The 21,396-nt window shown below is 55.8% G+C and overlaps 1 protein-coding gene across 11 annotated transcripts in view; it reads right to left on the minus strand.

Moving 5' to 3' along the window:
* Positions 1-7,160: 7,160 nt before the first annotated feature.
* The window catches only part of CD6 (CD6 molecule), a 41,398-nt gene continuing 27,162 nt past the window's right edge, over positions 7,161-21,396 (minus strand). The window contains exons 2-13 of one of the 11 annotated variants that reach the window (XM_027114571.1): positions 20,060-20,128; positions 18,767-19,117; positions 17,810-18,121; positions 16,771-17,073; positions 15,568-15,633; positions 12,982-13,122; positions 12,521-12,619; positions 11,315-11,437; positions 9,565-9,636; positions 9,086-9,280; positions 8,695-8,799; positions 7,161-8,203 (exon numbers count right to left, since the gene is read on the minus strand). In XM_027114571.1, the coding sequence (XP_026970372.1) occupies positions 8,139-8,203; positions 8,695-8,799; positions 9,086-9,280; positions 9,565-9,636; positions 11,315-11,437; positions 12,521-12,619; positions 12,982-13,122; positions 15,568-15,633; positions 16,771-17,073; positions 17,810-18,121; positions 18,767-19,117; positions 20,060-20,128 (1,901 nt within the window). In that variant the 3' untranslated portion in view covers positions 7,161-8,138. Of the gene's footprint in view, positions 8,204-8,694; positions 8,800-9,085; positions 9,347-9,564; positions 9,637-11,314; positions 11,438-12,520; positions 12,620-12,981; positions 13,123-15,567; positions 15,634-16,770; positions 17,074-17,809; positions 18,122-18,766; positions 19,118-20,059; positions 20,129-21,396 lie in introns of all 11 variants that reach the window. The other 10 variants (XM_027114575.1, XM_027114570.1, XM_027114569.1 and 7 more) reach the window with 10 other exon arrangements.

Here is a 21,396-nt window from a genome sequence, read left to right on the forward strand (position 1 = left end):
CTCCCCCGGCCCCACACGGATTATTTTTTTTAACCATTTAAAAATAGGCTGTCCCTTCACTCCTAAATACTTTCATACTTCAGTTGTAATTCCTAAAAGCAAGAATATTTTCTTACATAGTTATAGCACACTTAACACTGATACAATACTATTATCTGATCTGCAGACCTCATTCCAATTTTACCATCTGTCTCAGTAATGTCCTTCATAGCAAAACAAAATCCCAGCTCATGCCTTGCATTCAGCTGCTGTGTCTCTTTTGCTCCTTTAATCTGAAACAGTTCTTGAGTCTTTGTATTTTGTGATAATAGCATTTTTGAAGTGCATGCTAGGTATTTTATAAAATGGCTAAGATTTCTTTATAAATAAAGTTTAAAAAACATGACTCTACCTAAAGAAAAACTATTAAGTAAGCAAGAGAACAAATCTTTCACAGATAAAGAAAAGAAAAACACACAGAAAACCGAAGTTTGAGAACTACTGGTTTAAGTCAACTTCATTCTGGGGTGGTCAGGGCTGGCACGCTGGGTAAAGGACGGTGGTTAAAGCATGGGCAAAGGCTGTTCCAGACTCTGGGCGTGAGCTCACCCTCGGGGGGAAGGGATCGGGTGCTGGGTTTCTCCTGGGTGCTGGCGAGTGGCTGGGAGGAAGGTGTGCTGTCGTGTGGGTCCACGGTGCATGAAAATCCCAGCTGTGTAGGTCACCAGAGAACAGGCCATAAAGTCAGGGATGGAGAAGAAACCCTGACAAAGCAGCTGGAAGACTCGTGTGTGGACGAGAGAAGAGGTGAGTTTCCGGAAGTGGGGGATCTCAGGATCCTTACTGGGCAGGGCTCCAGAGTCCGTGCTGTGGCCATCACCCGAACGCTCTGGGAAGTTCCCCACAGCCGGAGATGCAGGGTGACTAGCCTATCTCTGGCCCTATCCCCAGGATAGGTGGCCTGGGAACTGATGGCCAGGATGGTCTTCTGTGGCCCTGGACCCCGCAAGGGTCTTCTCGAGGGATGGGTTGCTCTTGCCAGAGGGTGAGTGTGGGCATGAGCCGGGTGGTCCGCAGGGAGCCAGGCCTACGTCTTGGGGCTGCTGGGTGCCTCTAATGCACGAGGACAAGAGCAGGACACAGCAAACTTTGGGAAGTCAGGGCCTGCCACAGAAGGGGCCACGGGGCTGGGGGAGAAGAGGGTGACCGTCACAAGGGTGACACAAAGGGTGTCACTGTGTCCAGGTTGCGCAGAAGAGCTGGGGTAGTGGTGGTTACTGACCCCTGGGGGCTGCAGCATCTCATCCTCAGATGAGAGCCACCTCCTCTGGCCTCCATGTGGGGCTTGGGAGTCTGAGTGAGGCCCAGGGGAGGGGTGGCCATGCCCCAGAGGGGAGACCGGGATTTGCCGGACTCTCGTATATTCCGGAGGGAGAGCAATACACGGCCTGGGGGGCCGTGGGGGACAACGTGCCCGTGAGTGCAGGACGTGGATCAGTTTTCTCTGCCCGCCGTGTGAGGGTGGAGGGGAGACTGTGGGCCTAGCTCTGCTCAGCCTGGAGGGCAGGAGGTCCCACAGGCAGGGAGGGTGCTTGGGAACCAGTCCCCCAGAAGGAAGCTGGATCTCCAGCAGAACCATGGCCCTGGGGGGCAGCTGCCCCTGCTTCTGCACTTGTGGGTGGCCGGGTGTGTGGGCCGGGGGAAGGGGAGCCAGGAAGGGGCACCTGCCTTCAGCCAGGATGGGCTGCGGTCCTTGGGGCGGGGTGGGGGAGGAGTCCTCCCCCAGGAAGGGATGCATCTCGATCCTCCCTCGGCCTCCGTCCTATCCCCGTTGCTCTCCAGCATCAACCTTCCCATTTTCTTTTCTGTTCCTCTTCCCGCGTGCTGTGCGGAGCCCTGCTGACTGGCTGAGAATCCGGCTCCCAGGCCGCAGCTGGGTGACCTTGAACTAGTTCCTTGACTTCTCTGGGCTACGCTTTTCTTACCTGGAAAACAATGGAAATTAGGATACCTCACTGCCCTAGGAGGGTGTGAGGAGTAGGTGGGGCCACAGGTGTGAGGGATGCGGGACAGCACAGATAAAGGCGGCAGCTTGGTGGGGCCTTGCTGTCTGTTCCACTGTCTGCTCAGACCAGCACTGCCTCCGCTTCTCTGCCTCTGTCTCATGACGCACCCTCTCTCTCCTCTCTCTCTGTCTCTCTCTTCTTTGTCTTCCTCTGTTGCTATTTTGGTCCTTCCTCGGTGCTGGCGGCGAGGGATGAGCCTCTTTTCATGTCAGGATGCAGAACCCCGTCAAACTGGTAAACAGCTGAAGGATGTGGTGGGAGATGAACTTTCCACTGAGGCTTCTTTGAACTCATCCCTTCCTTGATGGGTCTCCCCAGCTCCTCCCCGCTTTGGAGACTCCATCCCATCTTTGTGAAGTGGGGACAAGGGCCTGGGGCCACGGCCAGGAGGCACCCACGCCGAGTGGCCACACGGGGCTCCAGTCCCCTCTGCCCGGCTCCAGAGCCTCCGAGAGGGTCTCGGGGAGGGGCGGAAGTGGACACCACAGGTGGGGTGACAGGGAGGGACGGGGAGCTGAGCGGCGGCTCAGCGGATGTGCATCGGAGGCGAGGCTTCTAGCGGAAAAGGTACCAGGAGGCGATGCCCAGCCAGGGCTGGGAAGCCTGAGCCTGTGCCGCCGGGAGTGGTCTCAGAGCCTTGGAATCACGTCAGTGCGGCCCATAGAGCGGGCAGGAGCCGGGGACCCTGGTGGGGTATCCTGCCCAAGTCTCCTGCTGGCCTCATCCCTGGCTGACCCAGACCTGGAGGCCACAGAACTGTGGGCCTGAAGAGCAGTGAGAAGCTTGGCTAGGCCTTCCGATCTGTAAGCGCAGAGTCGAGCCTTTAGTGTGGACCCGACCACTTCAGGAGGCCGCGGGGAGTAGCAGCAGGGCCCGGCCACACCATGATGAGCTGGCAGCTACAGGAGAAACTCAGGAGCATCCCGAGACTCAGTTTTCTCCACCATAAGACGGGGACAATAATAACACCTCACAGGGCTGTTGTGAGCACAAATGAGGCGGTACCTGTGTCATGCCCAGAACGGTGCCTGACGCGTTGTAGGGACTCAGGGATGGAAGCTATTATTAATGTCACTGTCCTATTACCATCGTGGCTGGAGGCTGCTGTGTTGGGAAATCACCTCCCATGTATGTGATCGCCCTCCAAATCTTAGACTCATTCCCCATTCTCCAGTCCTGGCCACCAGTGTTCCATGGCCATCGCCCAGGTAGCCTTCCTCAAACCCATCTCCACTTTGCAGCAGAGATCTTTCTCGAGCATCCATCTCATCAGATCAGTTCCCTGCCTTAGAAACTACTCAGGACTCCCCAGTGTCTCTAGAACAATGACCAAACTCCTGGGAAAGTTTCACAGACCCTCTGAGATGCGCTCAGTGACCTCCCCACTTATGCACTCCCTGCCCAGTCCCAGGCTTCAGCCAACATACACCACACAACTGTTCAGCAAACTCCTATACATCCTTCAATAGCCTATTCATTTGTTCCCTTTTTGTCATGCTATCTCCAAGAAACTCTGGCAGTTGGTGGCTTCTTCCCCTCTGTCCACACAGCACTCTCTACAATGTGCTGGAGTCCTGAATGAGGCAGAGGTTACGTGCTTGGGTAGCACATGGGACAAAACTTGAATACGGTCAATATTACTTTTGAAAATCCCTTGAGAGGTGTAAAGAAGCAAGGCGCCTGGGAATGTGGATAGAATGCCCTTTTTTGTATAAGGATGGGTGTGGGGGGGAAGCAAGAGGTATTCCTATTTGCTGGTGTTTGCATCAGAGAAATAAGTGTTTACTTGGGGATGGGGAAGGGAGGGGAGAGGGTAGATGGGTGGGTAACAAGATTTTAATGATATACGTTTGTATGTTTGGAGTTTTGAAGCATGTGAACATATTTACTATTTAAAAGAAGGGAGGAAGGGGGGAGGAAGGAAGGAAAGGAAAGGAACAAAGGAAAGAAGGAAGGAAGGAAGGAAGGAAGGAAGGAAGGAAAAGAAAATGCAAGCTCCTTATGAAGTCTCCTGTATTTGAGTCTGTCCTGTGCTGCCTCCAACCAGATGTTTCTCCCTCCAATGTTAGAGCAGCCAGAAGAAGCAACGGGTTTGTGTTTCAAGCCCATCACATATGAAAAATGTGAATCATTAATAACCAAGATCCCATCCAGTGTGGTAAGATGCCCACTCAGTGAATGGTTCTCAGGGTCTGAGGGAACAGAGTCCCGGCTCCCATCTCTCGTCTCTCTTCCCGGGTGTTTGTTCACTGAGGGGTATGATGGGCTCAGTTGTGCTTTTTCTTTCTCTTCTGCGGCTGAGTAGATACACTTAAGTTCCTGTGGTTTAAATATGCCCATGATGCGCCCCCACCGTTCAGTGTGGTGGTTTCACATTGGGCTTTGGAGTTAGGTAGAAAAGTTGTACTACTTGCCAAGCTGTGTGACCTCTGGCTAGTCACTTAACCTCTCTGGGCCTCAGTTTCCTTATTTATAAATTAGGGATGATACTAACTCCTCAGGGAGCTCTTTTGTGGATTATAAGAAATAATACATGCCTGGCACATAGTAATTGCCACTCACTGTCATCATTATCACCATCGTGGTCACCACCACCACACCCATGGAACATATGGCAGTTACTGATCTTTGTATCTGTCTCCCGCAGGGAAGAGCCAGGTTTCATTCCTCTCCGTGCCCCAGGGCCAGCATAGAGCCTGGCCGCATACAAGTGCCCAGGCAGTGAGTTATCCCATCCCTGAATTTAGCATCTGAGCACCCAGAAGGTGCCTGTGCTGTCGGTGGACAGACAGGCTGGTGTCTCCAGACCTCAGAGCTGGCTGGGGCTCTGTACCCAGCAGTGTAGCTCCAGTGGGCACAGGGACAGGGATGGGTTTCCACTGGAAGTACCATGGTTAACGCTCAGACTCCAAAGCCAGACGGCACATATTAAAATCCCAGTGTTGCTGCTTTTTAGCTGTGTGACTTGGACACTTTACTTAACCGCTTTGAGCCTCAGTTTTCTCACCTATGAAATAGAGTTGGTGTGAGAATTGGCTGTCCTCAGCCTCTTCTCAGGCTGGACCACCCTTTACCTTGAAAGACACCTGGTTTCTTGCTCTGTCTTTGCTTACGCTATTCCTTCAACTTGGAATGCCCATCTCTCTCTACTCCCGTAGCTAACTCCTACCTACCCTTCACGACCCAGCTCAGGCATCACCTCCTCAGGAAGCCTTCCAGGATGGCCTGCCTCCAGCAGGGTCAGGGGCTCTTGTGGGCCCCATGCATTCCCTGTGTTTCGTTCTCTCACTGCACTCGCAGAGCCAGACAATTGCTGAAGCGCCTTCATTTCAGATATAGCCCCTCCCCCATATCAGTGTTTCCGAAATCGGGGTTCAGCTGCCACATCCATTTAACGTCTTTGTGTTTCCTCTCCCAGATCACTGAGGCATATATAATGCAAGGTCTCTAAAGAGTGGAGGGTAAGCGCACCGCTTATGACTGTAACTCCCCTGACGGGCTTCCATTCCTTCAGGTCACAGTGATGTCATTCATCCCAGCCTCTCCAGTCCCAGCTCAGGGCCTGGCTCTGTAAGGAATGGTCTGAGCGCTCTGGACGCATAGAGATGCGGGAAAGGTCTTTCCTGGGAGCAGCTCCCATCACCAGGCCCAGGAGACCTGGCAGGAGACCTTGTGGTTCAGGATGCCAGCCCTCAGAAAGTCCCCTGCCATGTGTGACCCTGGTGGTCCCAGGCTGCCTGGGGGCTGGGAGGGAGCAAGGGAGACATGTCTCAGAGTTTCCCCAATTTCTCTCAGTGTGTATGGAACAGAGGGGCCCAGGGATGGGGTGGTGGCTCTGGTGAGAAATGAGGGAGAACTCAGAGGGTGTCACCATCTCCCTGTCTGACTCCCAACGGGCAAAGGTGGGGAGGGGTAGGGTCAAATTGTGAATTGGCTACTAACTCTCTGAGTGACCTTGGACAAGTCCTTTCCCCTGCCAGGGCTCAGCGTCCTCCTCTGTAAAATGAGAGTGAGACAAACCTCCTCTAGCACCAATGTGCTAAGACCCCATGAATCGCTGTCTTCTCTTCTCCCCTTTCTCCTCTTACGGAGATCTCTTGCCTCTACTGATTCATCTACCAATGAGAGGGAACACTCATTGCCAAGCCTCTAGCCCACTGCTGTGTGCACTTTACGGACAAACTTTATAGCAAAGGCTCAGAGATGTAGAGTGACTTGCCGGAGACCACACAGCCAGGACAGGGTGGAGCCGGGATTTGAACCCTGGCTGTCTGAAAAAAAAGGCTTTCCACAAATCCCACAGACCCTGGGAGTCTGATCCCGCCCACCCCAGCACTAGCTCCCCCCCTAGGAATCCCCCACAGCCCCTTGAGGGTTCAGAGGGCCGGAGGAGGGGGCCCCATCACAGGGCAACCACATCCTGTGACGGTTGCCCTGGGGAGTGCCAGCTTTCTTTGCACCTCTGGGAGAGGCGAACGGAAAACAGGCCCTGCTCAGCCGCTCAGGGCAAGATCCACTGAGTGGCCTTCTCCACCATCCCTGGCTCTGGGAGGGCTCAGAGGAAAGCTGACCCCCAGCCTCCTCCCTGCGGGCAGAGCTGGGCATTGGCTGGTGCAGCTGGGCTAAAACCCCAGCCTCTGAGCAACCTGGGATCAAGGCCTTTTCCAGGCAGGTCTGAGATAAAATCTACTCACCCTCCCCCGCCTCAGAAGCTTATGGAGGCCCAGGTCAAAATGCATTCAGCGCAGCAAGGCTGGCCTCGCTGATCCAGGGCGCACTGGCAAATCAGGAGGGGGATGCTGAACTCACAGGCATCTGTCCATCACCTCCAGGAGGGCAGGCCCTGTGCCTTCCTGTCGCTGCATCCCCAGCATGTTCCATGGTGCCGGGCCACAGTATTCAATACGTTTCCAATTCACCCTGACATTTGCACCTCGATGGACAGAGCTGCCTCCAACCCAACACACACACAGACACACACACACAGACACACACACACAGACACACACACACACACACACAGACACACACACACACACACACACACACAGACACACACACACAGAGGCAGAGCCTGGGTTCTGTGAGTTCAAAGACTTGTCACTCCACCCCTGGTTTCATTCTGCAACTGGTTTAATCTCGGGATACTCAGAGCAAGACACCAGAAGCTGGCCCTGAGCCCTCAGGCCTCTCCCCGGAGGCTGCCTTGGACACGTTTACAGCTCTAGGAGTGACACTGATATTTATGTGTTCATCGGGGAGGATCCCATCCATCCAAGCAGACAGCTGGGGACTCGGGGCTTAGTGCAGCCTCTGGGCCCCTCCTGGAAGACATCTCTGTGCTTCTGCCCCACGGGGACGGAGCCCCACTCTGGGTCTCTGGCGGGGCTGGATGGGACCATCCTTGTAAATCTTTGGAAGCTCAGAATAAGGATTGCTGCCCGGGAATGGTCACTGCAGATCAGGGCTGTGTCTCTGGTGGGCTCCGAGGCTCTCTAGAGGCAGGGCTGGCCTCCGGCCCCGGGTGGTCGAGGGGGGGCAGCCATCCAGCTCCCTGTCCCATCCTGGGCTGTGCCCAGGAAGGCTGGACTCCCTGCTGGGTGCAGGTACCAACCTGAGCTTAGCCTGGGTCAGCTGGCGGCTCCCCCCAGCCAGCCCTAGCACCCACCTGTCAGACCAACAGCAGTCCAACGGCCCCTGCACATGGGGCCTCCCTGCCCCTCGCAGAGCTCCTCTGGGCCCTGAGCTGTCAGAGACTCAGGCAACCACAGCCTCAGACACATGAGGGTCGGAAGGGGCCTCAGGAATCTCCCAGTTCAAACCTTCCACGCGGGCTGCCGAGCAGTGGCCTAGACTCTGCCGGTTCACCCCTGAGGCAGACAGCTCGGGCCCTTTCAGAGGCAGCACCTCTTCCTCGGGGCTGCTGTTTGGGGCTGGGGGAGGGCTGTGCTGGCAGGTCCTGTTGATGGATGGCGGCTGGGCCATACTAGGTGTGGAGGTTCCTTTCACGTCTCCAGGGGAGGACTCTCAGCTCCTGGGGCATGAGGGGGAGGGTGGGGGGAGGGCAGGGGGAGGAGCCGCGCCGGGCCCAGGCTAGGCTGCTCCAATGTCATCATAGTCTTCATTGGAGGAAGAGTCAGGCTGGGGAGTGAGGGACCCTGTGCGGTGGGAGACTCAGGTCAGTGGGAGGTCCAGTCATTGCGCCCGCTGAGCAGGGACAGAGCTGAGCAGGTCTGGGTCCACATTCCTCTCCCCCGGGATGCTGTGTGAGACCATCTTATAATCTTGTTCATGGCTACCTCCTTTGCTAGAATGTCAGTTCTGAAGGCAGAGCCTTGTCTGTGTAGTTCAGGGCTATAGTCCCTGAGTGCTGGGACCCCCTCTGCTGCCACCAGCTCCCCCAAGGGGCCATCTGGCTGCTTCTGCTTGAATGCCTCCACTAATGGGGAGCTCACTTCTTCTCAAGGCATTCTCTTTGAATCTTTCTCTGCCCCACCTACATCCATTTTCCCTACCTCCCTATATTCTTGTTTGCTTTAAAAAATCCCGTTACTTCTCTTTTTTTTCCCCCGTGGGCCAATGTATCCAGAGCTACCCCACTCATCCACCCTCCAGTCCCTCTCTGTGCCCCCTCCCCTGCCCCTGGCACCTGGACATCCAAACTGCTCAGCAGATGGGAGCTGGGGCGGCGGCTGGAAGTTCTGGTACCACTCTCCGGAGGAGGTGCTGGAGCTGTCATCAGCCGAAGGCCCTGCTGGAAACCCCCAGAGCCAGTCACCCTCTGCCAGGCTAGTTCGCAAAGTGCCAGAGCTGGGAGGCCCTCAAGACTCAGTAGAGTCAGGTCCTTAGCTTGACACCTGAGGAAATGAAGGCCCAGAGAGGGACCTTGTCCAAGGTCACACAGCACGTGGCTGCCGAGCTGGGACTAGAGTCCTGAACTCAGACTGGCTCAGGGCTCCCAGCTTTACGCTTCCTCTGGCCAGGTCGGCTACAGGATGGGAGGCTGGAGCTGGCACACAACCCTCCTGGGCCCACCTTACCTGGAAAAGTTGCCTGGGAGCCAGCCAGCTCCAAGTTCAGGGGCTGCCCCAGCAGGGGCTTCCTCTCTGAAGAAAACACTTGAGAGTTCCACGGAGGCAGCCTGCTGCCAGGGCTATTACAGCACCCCTCCCCTGAAGATGTGCTGGAGCCGCCCTTGCTCCTTGGGTGGCGCTGAGGGCCCGTGGAGCGGGGGTCTGCAATGCAGTGTTCAGGGTTGGCAGGTGGGACCTGGGAGGCATGCACCTCTTCGAGTCCTGGGCCTGAAAGACAGAATCATGATAAAGAAGATGCAGTGCAGCAAGAGGGCTTTAAGTTAAACTTGAGAAAGAACTTACTGCCAATGGGAATTGTTAAAGTCAGGAAAGACCTGTTGAGGGAGGTGGCGCTGATGCATTTCAAGGCGAGTGACCTGCTAAGTCTGGAGGCAGGGCTGGCGTCCTAGTCACCCCCCTCCACGTCCCTCCCCAGCCTGACTCACCTTCCTCCAAGGGGGGCATCTGGAACCTGTTCTGCCGGACCTCTTCATCTGTGAAGCGGTGCCGCTGGGAATCTACAAGCGGAGATGGCGGTGAGGAAGGAGGTGGGTAGGCTCCACCCCCTTGTCTGGGGCGTCCGGAGCAGAGCTGGTGTTCTGTGGGATTCGGGAGGCTGAACAGGGCAGCAGGACAACCCTGACGGCTTAGTCTTTTTCATCAGATCCCCAGGCTCAAGTTCTAGTCCAGGCAGACCCCAAGCCTCAATCTGAAACCGGCCTGGGGACAGGCTGCTTCTGGACAGAAACCCTAGTGCCCTGCACCTCCCCAGCCCCAGCCGTCCCTCCTGCCACTTAAGGGAACACGGGGAGTGCTTCTGCTGGGGCAGCTCAGGGCAGCAAAAGGCCAGATGTTGCCCCTGAGGAGCCTTCCAGAGTGAAGCTGAGGGTCTGGTATCTTTGTATCCTGGGCTCTGCGGTACCTCTGTTTCAGAATCAGAGCGGTGCAGATTCATAGCATCTTAAGAACTTGAGTGTCTGGAATCTGGGAATCAGCTTTTTGAATGTGTTACTGCTGACTTTTAGTCTCAGTGTCACAGGATTTTGGACTCCCGGTCTTGCATCTTACATGCCTGGACTCAGAATCTCAGGTTCTAAGGACACTCATCTCTGTGGCTCCCAAATGCTGGACCACGGCCCCGCAGAGTGGAACCATCCACACTGCCCCCCAGAGGCCCTGGTTCAGCAGGTGGGGCCAAGATGGCTGTTGCCCCCAGTACCCATCCTACTGCCCCGCTCCCGGTACTAGGAGACCTCTGGGCTTTATCTGGACACAGCTGCCCAGGACAGAGACTTCGTCTCCCCGCCTCTCTTGCAGCTGCTGGGTTTAAGTTCTGACGGGTGGAAAGTGTGTGGGAGCTGTGGGAGCATCCCTGGCGTCCTGCCATACAGGGTAGGGCACGCCTCACCTTCCCCCTTCCGGCAGCCTAGAATGCAGACACGGTGGTGAGCCACTCTGGACCATGTGGACTGGGCAACGTCTTAGCGACTGCAGAGTATCAAGAAAGGAGCCCGGGCCCCCTCCAAATTCTCCGGATGATGTCATTTGGAGTCTGTGTCACACACAGCCAAACTCTCATCCTAGCTTATAAAGGAGGTCCCGGGTGGGGCTCAGGAAGTTTCGATGAGCTCCCAAGGGATTTCACAATAGATGTGAGAGTCTCTGCTCTCGTCCGACCTCCCGGCCTCACGTGGGTCCTGCCTGAGCACTGGCTTTCCTCCTTCTATATCCCCAACAGGCAGAGAGCAGAGCTGGAGAAGCCGGATGAGAAGTGCGAGCTGGGCTCATGGTGGAGGTGGGCAAGGAGGTGAGATTGACGGGGCAGGATGGGACACAGAAGGGGTGAGAGCATGCGAGAAGCCATCTGAACTGGAGTGCCTCGCAGCAGACACAGACGCAGCCACAGTTAGGTGACTGGCGAGGGACTGGTCTTGAGACCTGCCTGACCACAGACAAGCACGGGAGAGAAGGTGGTCCAAGGGGAAATGACTAGAGATGTCTCCAGGGTCACAAAGCACTTTGAAAACTTCAGTGCGGGACCATTGAGCGTCAGTCCAGTGGTCACAGCGAGGGAGATGCCCCTCTCATCGTGCAGGGGTCACCAAGGGGGGAAACTAGCGCAGGCCCCCCGGCCAGCTGGGCCCTCTCCCTGGTGCGGGCCGGTGGGCCCTCGGGAGTCCGGGCGCGGGCACTCACTGTAGAAGGTGGTCAGGGCCACGGGAGGCTGGCTGCTGAAGTCATAGTGCTCATAGTCTGAGTCCGAGCTGGAGTTCGAGTCTTCAGGGGGCGGAGCCTGGACCTGGATGGGCAGCTTGGGAACTGGGGAGAGAACAGAGTGGGGAGCGTGGCAAGGCAGGGGACAGAAAGCTGCAGAGAGAGGCGGCAGAGAGCGCGGACCGTGGGGGCCGGAGACAGAGGGGCAGGGAGTGCGCCAGGCAGCCCATCTCGTACAAGACCGTCGGGCCTGGGTTTTCCAAGCTCCCCCGCGTCCATTTCAAACACGGGGAACTAAATAACATTTCTTTACTTAACAAACACATAGTAGTCCCTGCAGGCCAGGCACTATTCCAACATTTATAAATATTATCTCAGTTAATGCTCATAAGAACTCCGTGAGGTAGCGAGGTTAGCGTCCCCATTTTATAGCTGGGGAAACTGAGGCACAGAGACATTCTCACATTGCCTAGAGAAGCAGGCCACGTGGCTCTTAACCTCTAGACCATAATATTCAGTGAGTGGCTGCTCTGTGCCTACTCTCGTGCTAGGTCTGTGTTCATACTCTCTTCTCAAATATCTGGATATCCTGTGTGCAAAGAATCTTTATAACATATGTCTGTGTTTTGTATTGGTTTTTGTGTCCCTGAACTCTTTCAAATAAAGGCGATTTAATATATTCATAATGCAGTGTGATTAAACTCAAGCTTCTTCACAAGACTCTCAAGAGGTAATGCATTGATGTATCATTAAAGATGGGTGACTGATCCCATTTTTTTTGACTCGGAAAATATGAAATAAGATTATGTTCCAGGAAGATCTTGATGGGGCGTTGCAGGGAGGCTGATTGGGCAGACCACTGGAAGAGGCAATGGTGTTACAAACCTACTGGCCAATTAGCAAAACAGAGCTTTCCTTTGAGAACCAAGGTCCAAAATGCCCTGGGCCTGTTTTGGTCCAGGATTCAAAAGCTTCGAGTTCTAGAATGAGTGCACTGGAAAGTCATCAGCCTATCAAGGCCCAGACTGAGGCTGGACCTGCTCAAGGTTCCACAGCCACTCGTGGGCTGGCCCAGGTCTCATCTCCAGCTGGGGCACTGCTTTGACCTAAGCAGTACTGACCGTCCGGAAAATATCCCCTTCTTGTCCTCCCCCGCCCTCCTCACCCCCAGGGTGGGTGACATCCTACTTTCTTCTTTGGCGATGGTGATGGGAACCTCTTGATAGCTTGTGGTCCCCGCTGGGGTGGTGGTGGGTAGGTGCTGGTGGTTCAGCATAGCGGGGAGGGCTGAGGAAGGGGAGGCAGAGATCCTGCAAGTCATTTTTTGCACCTTCCAGTCTTCCTGGCTCTGCTCTCATGGGGACACCTCCCTCCTCACCTTCCCCATCCCCAAACACCCTCACACACACACACACACACACACACACACACACAATCTGGTCCTCCTGTGGACAACTTCTGGGGGGCATGCTGGGAAAATCCTTCCCATCAGGAGGTGCTTCTTGGGGCCAGGGCTGGGTGGCCATTGCCAGATCACTGCCATTCCTGCTGAGGTTCCCCATGGCTCATGTCCCCCTGGGAGGACTGTCTCAGTTCTGCTTCTTTTCATCCCTGGGCCTTTCCCATGGCTCCTGGGACTCTGCACCTACCGTATTTTCCTTTAATTCTCAAGAGGATGATGGCTATGAAACTGAGTGAGACAAGAAGGAGAATTCCCAGAACGATGCAAGGGATGAGAAGCATTAGCTCTCGAGATTCCCAGTCCTTCATTTTCACCGTCACAGAAGATTCTGGAAGCAAGAACCCCAAATCAGGGAGAAAAAGGAAGGGACATGGACTTCTCCTTGCCATTCTCACCTCTCCTTCTTCTCTGCATCTGACCTACTTCCCTTTTGGACGTATACTCCTCTTCCCTTCTTTTTTTTTTGAATTTTCCCAACTGCTTTTAGGTGCCTGGTATATAGTAGATGCCTGAGAAATGCATATTGAATGAATAACTGGCTGAATGAAACTTTCTCCTGGCCACGAAGCCAGGAGATCTGTCTCTGCTCAACAATTATTGAGCACCCACTGTGTGCCAGGCACTAGACCTGGGGAGACAAATATGACGGCAGTGTCACGGGCCTTGAGGGTCTCTGTCTAGTGGGAAGTTTGACAAGCCGACTCAATCCAATTCAGCAAGTTTCCTGCTGTGATGAAGGTATAGACAGCCGTGCGGCCCTCCAAGGGGCACCTGATTCTCTACAGGGGAGACCAAGGCTGGATCCCCAGAGAAGGTGGCTCTGAGCATCTGCTGGCAGGGAACAGACCATCAGGAGAGCGAGATCTCCTTTCCTTGCCCCAGATGCGTCCTTCTTACCAGACATGCGCCCTGAGGGCGGGGGTGGGGGGGTGGGCATGATTCCAGACCTCCCAGCTCTGCAGCCCCTGGTGTGACTTCTTGCTTTCCCCTCCCTCCTGGCCTCACCCCTGCTAAAAAGAGCCCAAAGCAGAGAATGGATGGAAGCTGCAATGAGGCCCTAATCTTCATCATCCCAGAGACACGAACTATCTCCTGCTCAGAAAGCCTGGGGTGCGCAGGCCACAGAGCTGGAGGAAGGGTAGCGACAGTAACGCGGGAGGCTGGTGGCAGCGTCTGCTCCCCCTGGGAGATTACCCCCACCTCCACCCCGTCCTCATTTTCTCCCCTCTCCCTTTCTGTTTGCAAACGGGGCAGACTGGGCTGGGGTAGGGACTGGATTTAGCATCAGCAAGCAGGTGCAAGGGAGAGACTGGACTGTGGGGGGCTGTGGGGAGACCTGTGAATGTGGGCCCCATTCCCAGTGTGCTCCCAGTGTGCTCCCTGGAGACCGGCTCTCCATAACAGCTCTGCTCTTCTGAGGGCGACGTGGCTCCCCGCCCCGAACTCAGCAATTGAGAGTGTGCGAGGGTGTGTGGGTCCTGGCAGGAGCTCGCCCTCCAGCCTGCACAGTCCCCAGCATTTCATACCCTCTCCGTGCCCTCAGCCATTGCCAGGTTCCCTGGCAGGACTTGGTGCCCCTCTGTCCCCTCCCCAAGCCGCCCACCCACCTCTGGAGAGGGTCTGAGAGAGGGAGCCAGGAGCCAGGGGAAGGGGTAAGCCTGTGGATCTGGGCCAGCCCCTGTGGTTATCTCGGAGCTGCCACGGGGCTCCCTGCCTGGACTAAATAATCAATAAATAAGAATAACTGAGGCCCAGACAGTGCTTACTATGTACTAAGCCCTGTTGTAAGTACTTTCTAAAAATTAATTTACTGGAGACTCACAACAATGCTAGGAGAGAAGTACTAGGATTATCATCCTTGTGTTTTGTTTTGTTTTGTTTTTTTTTGCGGTACGCGGGCCTCTCACCGTGGTGGCCCCTCCCGTTGTGGAGCACAGGCTCCGGACGCGCAGGCTCAGCGGCCACGGCTCACGGGCCCAGCCGCTCCGCGGCATGTGGGATCCTCCCGGACCGGGGCACGAACCCGTGTCCCCTGCATCGGCAGGCGGACTCTCAACCACTGTGCCACCAGGGAAGCCCCTATCATCCTCGTTTTATAGTCAAGGGATCTGAGGCTCAGAGAGGTTAAGAATTGCCCAACATTATACAGCTAGCAAGAGGCACAGCTGGGGGCTGGGCCCCAGGAGTTGGCTACACACAAGTGGAGGACAGACCAAGTGTGGATTCAGAGTTCACAGCCTTGCAGGCAAATTCTAGCCGACACTGCTGGCCATCACCTCACCCTCTGAGCCCAAGCTTCTTCCTCTATGTAAGGGTTGTGAGAAGACCTCCCCCAGGGGGCTGCTGGGAAGATTAAAGGGTTGGGAAATAATGACTGTAAAGCACTGGCCGGTGCCCAGAACATTATAAACACGCTGCCTGTTGCCCTCGGCGTCCCCAAGCCCCCCAGCTGGTGTCAGATCAGCTCCAGTTCTCTACAGCTCTATCCTCTGCCCTACAGGAGCTCACAGAGAGTGGGAAGAGGACTCCTGTCCAAGAAATATCAGGATTCAGGGAGCTGTGGAGCTGACATGATAGAGGCAGGCGAGGTGAAAGGAGCACGAAGCAGCCAGAGAGCCCCGGGGATGGTGGGGGGAGTCAAGTTCACTGTCTGGAGGTAGCGGATGGGGGACAAACCGTCAGAACCCTCCTGCAGACACACACACACACACACACACACACACACACGTGCACACCTGAGCCTCTGCGAAACTGCATCCCCAGGGACACTCACCCACAGTGACCGGCTGACCAGTTGCAGGGATTTCAGAAGTGGACAGATTGAGCAGGCTCCGGGCACCTGTCAGAAAGCACTGTTCATTCACTCAGCACACGTGCCCGAGCACCTACCGTGGCCAGGCCTTGTGCTAGAAACTGGACAAGACAGACAAGTGGCCTGCAACTGGGGGTGTGTTCCCACCGGGGCCCATGGCGGAGTCTTTCCCACACCCCACCATAAGGAGGATCTCATGGATTTAATGCTAGGAAGGTATTTTGGTTTAAATAAAGGGCTAATGAAAGAATTAGCCCTTCCTTCTGCATAATCTGCTATAGAACACGAGTATTTCCCTTTTCCATCTAGTATTAGATTTGGTCTGCCCACCTGCCTCAGGAAGTGGGAATCTGACAGTCTTGTCATTATCATCACCATCTGACTGGTAAGGGGTGGAGCTTACAACGTCCCTTGGTGGATATTGTCTGACTTCCCGGCTCCCCTGTGACGCGCCTGGTGTCAGCATCCACATATTCACAAGCCGGAGCCTCCCAGCCGGTGACTGGCAGAGCTGGAATTCATAGCCTGGTGTCTGAACTCCATAGAGATGCTAACGCTGTGTTTGTTTAATGCTCTTGCTTTTTCACATGTTAACACCTCAGAAATCGGGGTGATGACATCTATCGTTACAGCTGATGGCACGTCAAGAGTTTATTTTGGCAGCATTTCTGGTACATAAAATACTAACAGTGTGACTCGTCATCAATGCCATCTTAGACTTCGTGAAACCCAATTCACAGAGCAGGTGGGAGGCTCTGCTGAAATATATACTGAGTGCCCGGCAATGCCTGGCACCTGGTTAGGGCTCCAGACACTGTGGCTGATATTATTAGTGTCTCCTAATGCTCTTTTTATGATGATCACCAGCCCTGGGATGGCACATTGGTTTTATCTCCTGAGCCGGCTCCAGTCAAGAGGGAGCACTGCTTCGCGTATAATAACGCCTCAATAAAGATTGGATTCATGATTCTAGGACTGAGGAAGAGATTGCCCTGATTCATCAGTAATGTCTGCCTGGGCATGGTAAGGGCAATGGTCCCTCTTAGGCCAGTATTTGCCGTTCCTGATCTAGCGCAAGCTGTATTCCTTGGGCTATAAATCCAGATGCAATTCCTAGTCCAAATCTGGGGGTGGGGGGAGTGGGGTGGGTGGGAGGAGGGGTACCTGAGCAGAGGACCCTGGCTGCCTGTGATTGTCTGCAGAGGTTGGAGTTATTGAACCGCCAGAAGCACTCGGAGAGCGTGGGCTCCCCTCCCTCGCATGAGTAGTACATCTTGCCCGACAGGGAGTGCGGCAGCCCCTTGGGCACCCGGGCCAGAGTCCCACAGCCCAAGTCCCGGCAGAGCACGTTGGCCTCTGGTTCGTACCACGTACTGTCACACACTGTGTTCCAGACCCCTCGGAAGTACACCTCCACCTGGCCCTCGCAGGGGTCAGCGCCCCCGGTCAGGCGCCAGGACTGGTGCTCTGCAGGGGGTGGGGGGGATCAGAGTCAGGTCAGGATCCTTTGGGCAGAAACCCTCACCAGCCCCGACCCACAAATGCAAACTCCCCAGAGCCAATCGGTCTCCAGATCTTGTGTGCTCTCCCTCCTGCCTCTGCATCCCTCCTCTCATCTGCCCCACCTGCTCCAGCTGGCCCTGCTGCTGTCTACATCCTGGCTGCTCAAATGTGGTCCTTGGACCGGCAGCTTCCGTATCACCTGGGATCTTGTTAGAAATGCAGAATTTCAAGCCCTGCCTCAGACCTACTGAATCAGAATGTACATTGGACGAGACCTGCCTCCCTCCCCATTCTTGGGCACATTAAGAGAAGCGCTGGCTGGACCAGAACTTCCTGTCCTCATCTGGGCTCCAACAGCCTCCACAGGGCCTCCCAGCCTCCATCTCCTCTTGCTGTTCTGAACCAGGTGACCAACTCCCACTCAGAAAAAGCCTCACTTCTAATGTCACCTACTCCAGGAGGTGGGCAGGCTTAGCCCCCCAGCTCTGGATTGCCTGCTGTCTCTTAACTCCACCTGGCTTCCTTTCATAAGGCATTTGCCACTCTCTCTCCTGGATTATGTCTGTCTGGGTCTCATCTTCCCTCTTGGGCTATGACCTCCCATGGGCAGGGACCATCTGTCCAGCACTAACTACAGTCCTGGCGCCCAGCAGGCCTGCAGTAAGTGTTGGATAACCGTGGCGCAGCATCGCCCACTGACCTGAGCACACCACGCCGGCGTCCTCCTTGTGGCCACAGTAGCCATTTCCCGGCAGCCCCAGGCAGTCCCACAGGTAGGTCTCCGACCCGGAACAGTTCACTTGGTCCCGGTGGATGCGTCCTTGGCCAGGCGCAAAGTGCAAGCCGGGCAGGGCCTGGACCGCCCAGCCACAGCTCAGTTGCCGGCACACCACGTGGGCATCGTCCAGGTCCCACGTGTCATCACACACCGAACCCCACTGTCCGTGCTCCAGCATCTCCACGCGGCCCTCGCACGGGCTGCCACCACCCACCAATTTCAAATCGAGGTTTTCTGGGGATAGGAGGAGAAGGGGTTTGTGGATGTGAGGAAGGGGCGAAAGGAAGGGAAGTCAGGGGGAGGGTTGTTGGGCAGGAGAGCTGTGCCTGGGGCTGTGGACCCAGTGAGAGAAAGAGGGGCGGGTAACCCAGTGGGCAAGACTGGGGAACACGGCCTGTCTGGGCTGGGGACCTGGGGTGAGGCGGAGGTGGGGAACTGGTCAAGGCTGGGGACCCAGGGGCGGTGCTGGATACCTAGTGGGAGGGGCTGGGAGCCTTTTGGGAGGGGCTAGTAACCTGGTGGGCGGTGCTGAGGAATAGGCTCAGGGCTGCGGGCGGGGTAGGCTGAGCGGCAGACTAGTGGGTGGGGCAAGAGACCGGGTGGGCGGAGCCTGAAGAGCAGGTCTCGGGGCTGGGGAGCGGCAGCGCTAAGAGATCTTGGGAACCTGGCATATTTCTGTACCAGGGGGTAGAGGCGCTGCAGCCCTCCGGTGAGGGAACCAATTGTATTCGCGTCGGTGGTGGGTCTGGGTAGAAGTCCGGAGGGCGAGACTTGGGTCCAGTGGCCAGGGCTGGGGACAGGATGCGGGGCAGTGGCCGAAGGACGGGGAGGTAGGACAGGGAGGAGGCCGGCGGCGGGAACGGGTTGGTCCGCTCGTACCTGCACAGGTGACCTGGACCGGCCTCTCGTCGCTGCTGCACGCGTGCTCCACCACCTTGCAGAGCTGCCATTCGGGGCCGCTGCACTGGACGGTGGGCGCTAGGGCCCACGTGGTATTCGGGGCCCAGCTGGCGTTTCCCGCGGCTGCACCAGTCGGCAGCGCCGGGGTCGGCGGGACGGGCTGTTCCAGCGGCTCCGCCCGGCCGCAGCCCAGCGAGCGGCACACAGCCTCGGAGGCGCGGAGGTCCCAGAGTGCCCCGCACGCGGGCTCCCAGGACTGCCGGAACCAGACCTCCGCCGTCCCGTTGCAGCGGCTGCTCCCATTCATCAGGCGGACCTGGAGTCGCTCCCCTGGAAGGGCCAGACCCTAGCTGAGCCTCGGCTGATTCGGATTCTGCCGACCTCAGGGATGCAGGTGGAGGCGGACAGCTGCCAAGGGTCCCACCACTGATCTGCTGCGTGACCTTGGACCATACCCTACCCGCCCTGAGCCTCAGCCTTCCAGTCTGCAAAATGGGGCTGGGCTGCCTCATCGCCTGACCCTTTGGTCCTCCTTAGAGACAGGAGAAGGTAGGGCCGAAGGTGACTGGAGGTTAGGATGGGTTAGCCCTGGGGTGTCCAGTCCCCACAGACCCTTCTTTCTTGCCTCTGTCTCCAGAGTCACCCTTGTGTGAAAGGAGGGCAGGGTTCTGGGTTGAGAGGCCCTCTCCCCTGCTACTGTGGGTGCCATGCTGCCCCTCCCAGGCCCCTCCGCTATTCTGAGGGTACAACCATGGAGGCTGCCATTGTGACACCGGAACCTTGGAGGATGGACATGGGGTTGGTGATGGGGTTGAAGGTGGGCGGCCTCAGTGGATGGTGGTCCCCCCTTCCCCAAAGCCCCTCCTGGGGGAATCACCTCCTGTTTTTGCCCAGGATTGCACACAACTTTGCACAGAGTAGGTCCTTAAATATCTGTTGAGTTAATTGAGGACCCATCTGATGGAGCCCCACCACTCCTACCAAGTGTCCTTTAGCTTGTTCTCAACAAATCCCCTTTAAATGCCCGCTGAATACCTTGCCCACATGTGCATGACCTTTCATCAGTGGCCTCCCAAAGATGGCAGCTCTAAGATCTCAAAGTGAATCTAGTGGTGGAGCTTCAGGCATTGGGTCAGGAAGGAGAAGTGTTGTCTGAAGTCAGGGAGCCTCCCTGGTACCATAAAAACCCATTTCCCTTTCCCATCACCCCCCACAGACCACCTACTTGGTCTCAGAAAGCTGACTGTGAGTCCCACAAGATTGTTTCCTCACCTGGCTGCAAGAGCTGGCTCTCTTCACTGGTGGTGTTGGGCTGGCCAGATGGGGCTGGACTTGGGTGACCTGAAATTAACCAGCAACAGCCGTGAGTGAGCTCAGGCCTGGAGGGCACACAGGTGCCTTGAAGGGTAGGGGGCACTTTCTGGATCCTTCTGTGGCTACATGGGGCCTCTGGTAGGACAGGGTCCTCGACCTTGGGTGCACTTACCTCCTTCCGGGGTAGGGAAATTCTCAAGCTTTGGAGTTGCAGCATCCTGCACTTCATCTACTAATCGTGCACACACCCTCAGAAATCAGAGGAGAGCAGAGAGGAACAGCTGTGGCTTTGGGGCCAGACCCACTTACTGGCTGAGTGACCGTGGAGGGGTTACTAACTGCTCTCGGCCAGAGTCCCAGTTAGTTGGCAATAACACTTACAAAAGTTTAGCGAGTCTAAAAGGAGGCAATACCTGTAAAACACTTCACATACAGAAGAAGTTAAAAAATGGGAGTTATTATCAGGAAAAACATTTTCGGTTTGGAAAATTTGTCTGAGAAATTCACACCAGACTTTAGGGTAATTGGAGCGTCCTGAGCTGGGAACCATTGGACTATGAAGTACTTTCAGACACTAAGAAGCTAACATTTGCTGAGGACCGATTATACGCCAAGGTCTTTGCATATGTTATTCCATTTTCCTTCAACAACACAGTGAGGTAGGTATTAGCATCCACTTTTTAGAAATTAGGAAAGGGAGGCCCAGAGAATAGAAATCAATTGACTGTGCCGGATTGTGTCCATTTGTCCCTCCAGAGCCTCTGTCCACTTTGCCCTGGGAGGCTGACCTGTTTCAACTAAATCAGCATCTTCCAGGGCACTTGGGCTCAGCCAATGGGGAGTCCCAGCAGAGAGAGGAGGGAAGGAAGAGAGTGAAGTCGTGGTGTTTATCCTCCTGGTTCCCTCCCGGTGGGATCCCTTGGGCAGGTTGTGTCCCTCATCTGAAGGTCATTGGTCCTCTCCACGGGGTCACTTCTCCTTGACTTTCTCCTTCCGGGTCTCAATGACCACTCTGTGCTCTTGTCTGCTCAGGGTGATGGCAGCTCAGCTGCTCCGAGCTCCTGGTTACTGCATTAGCCTTTCTAAATAGTCCTTTTCTAACTGAGACCCCTTCAAACTCCTATTTTGAGCGTGCCACCTGTTTCCTGTTGGGACCCAGGCTGCTACATGGCCTGAAGCCACCCAGCTAGCAAGTGCCCAGCTAGCAAGCTAGCAAGCCAGGATTTGAACTGTCTCCGAGGAATTGGATCCATGCCGGGCAGGGATATTTCGGTTGGCAGAAACATGAAAGGAGG

Source organism: Aethalodelphis obliquidens, unplaced genomic scaffold (assembly GCF_003676395.1).
Source record: "Aethalodelphis obliquidens isolate GAN/ISIS:26980383/991018 unplaced genomic scaffold, ASM367639v1 scaffold14, whole genome shotgun sequence".
Classification (NCBI taxonomy): Eukaryota; Metazoa; Chordata; class Mammalia; order Artiodactyla; family Delphinidae; genus Aethalodelphis; species Aethalodelphis obliquidens.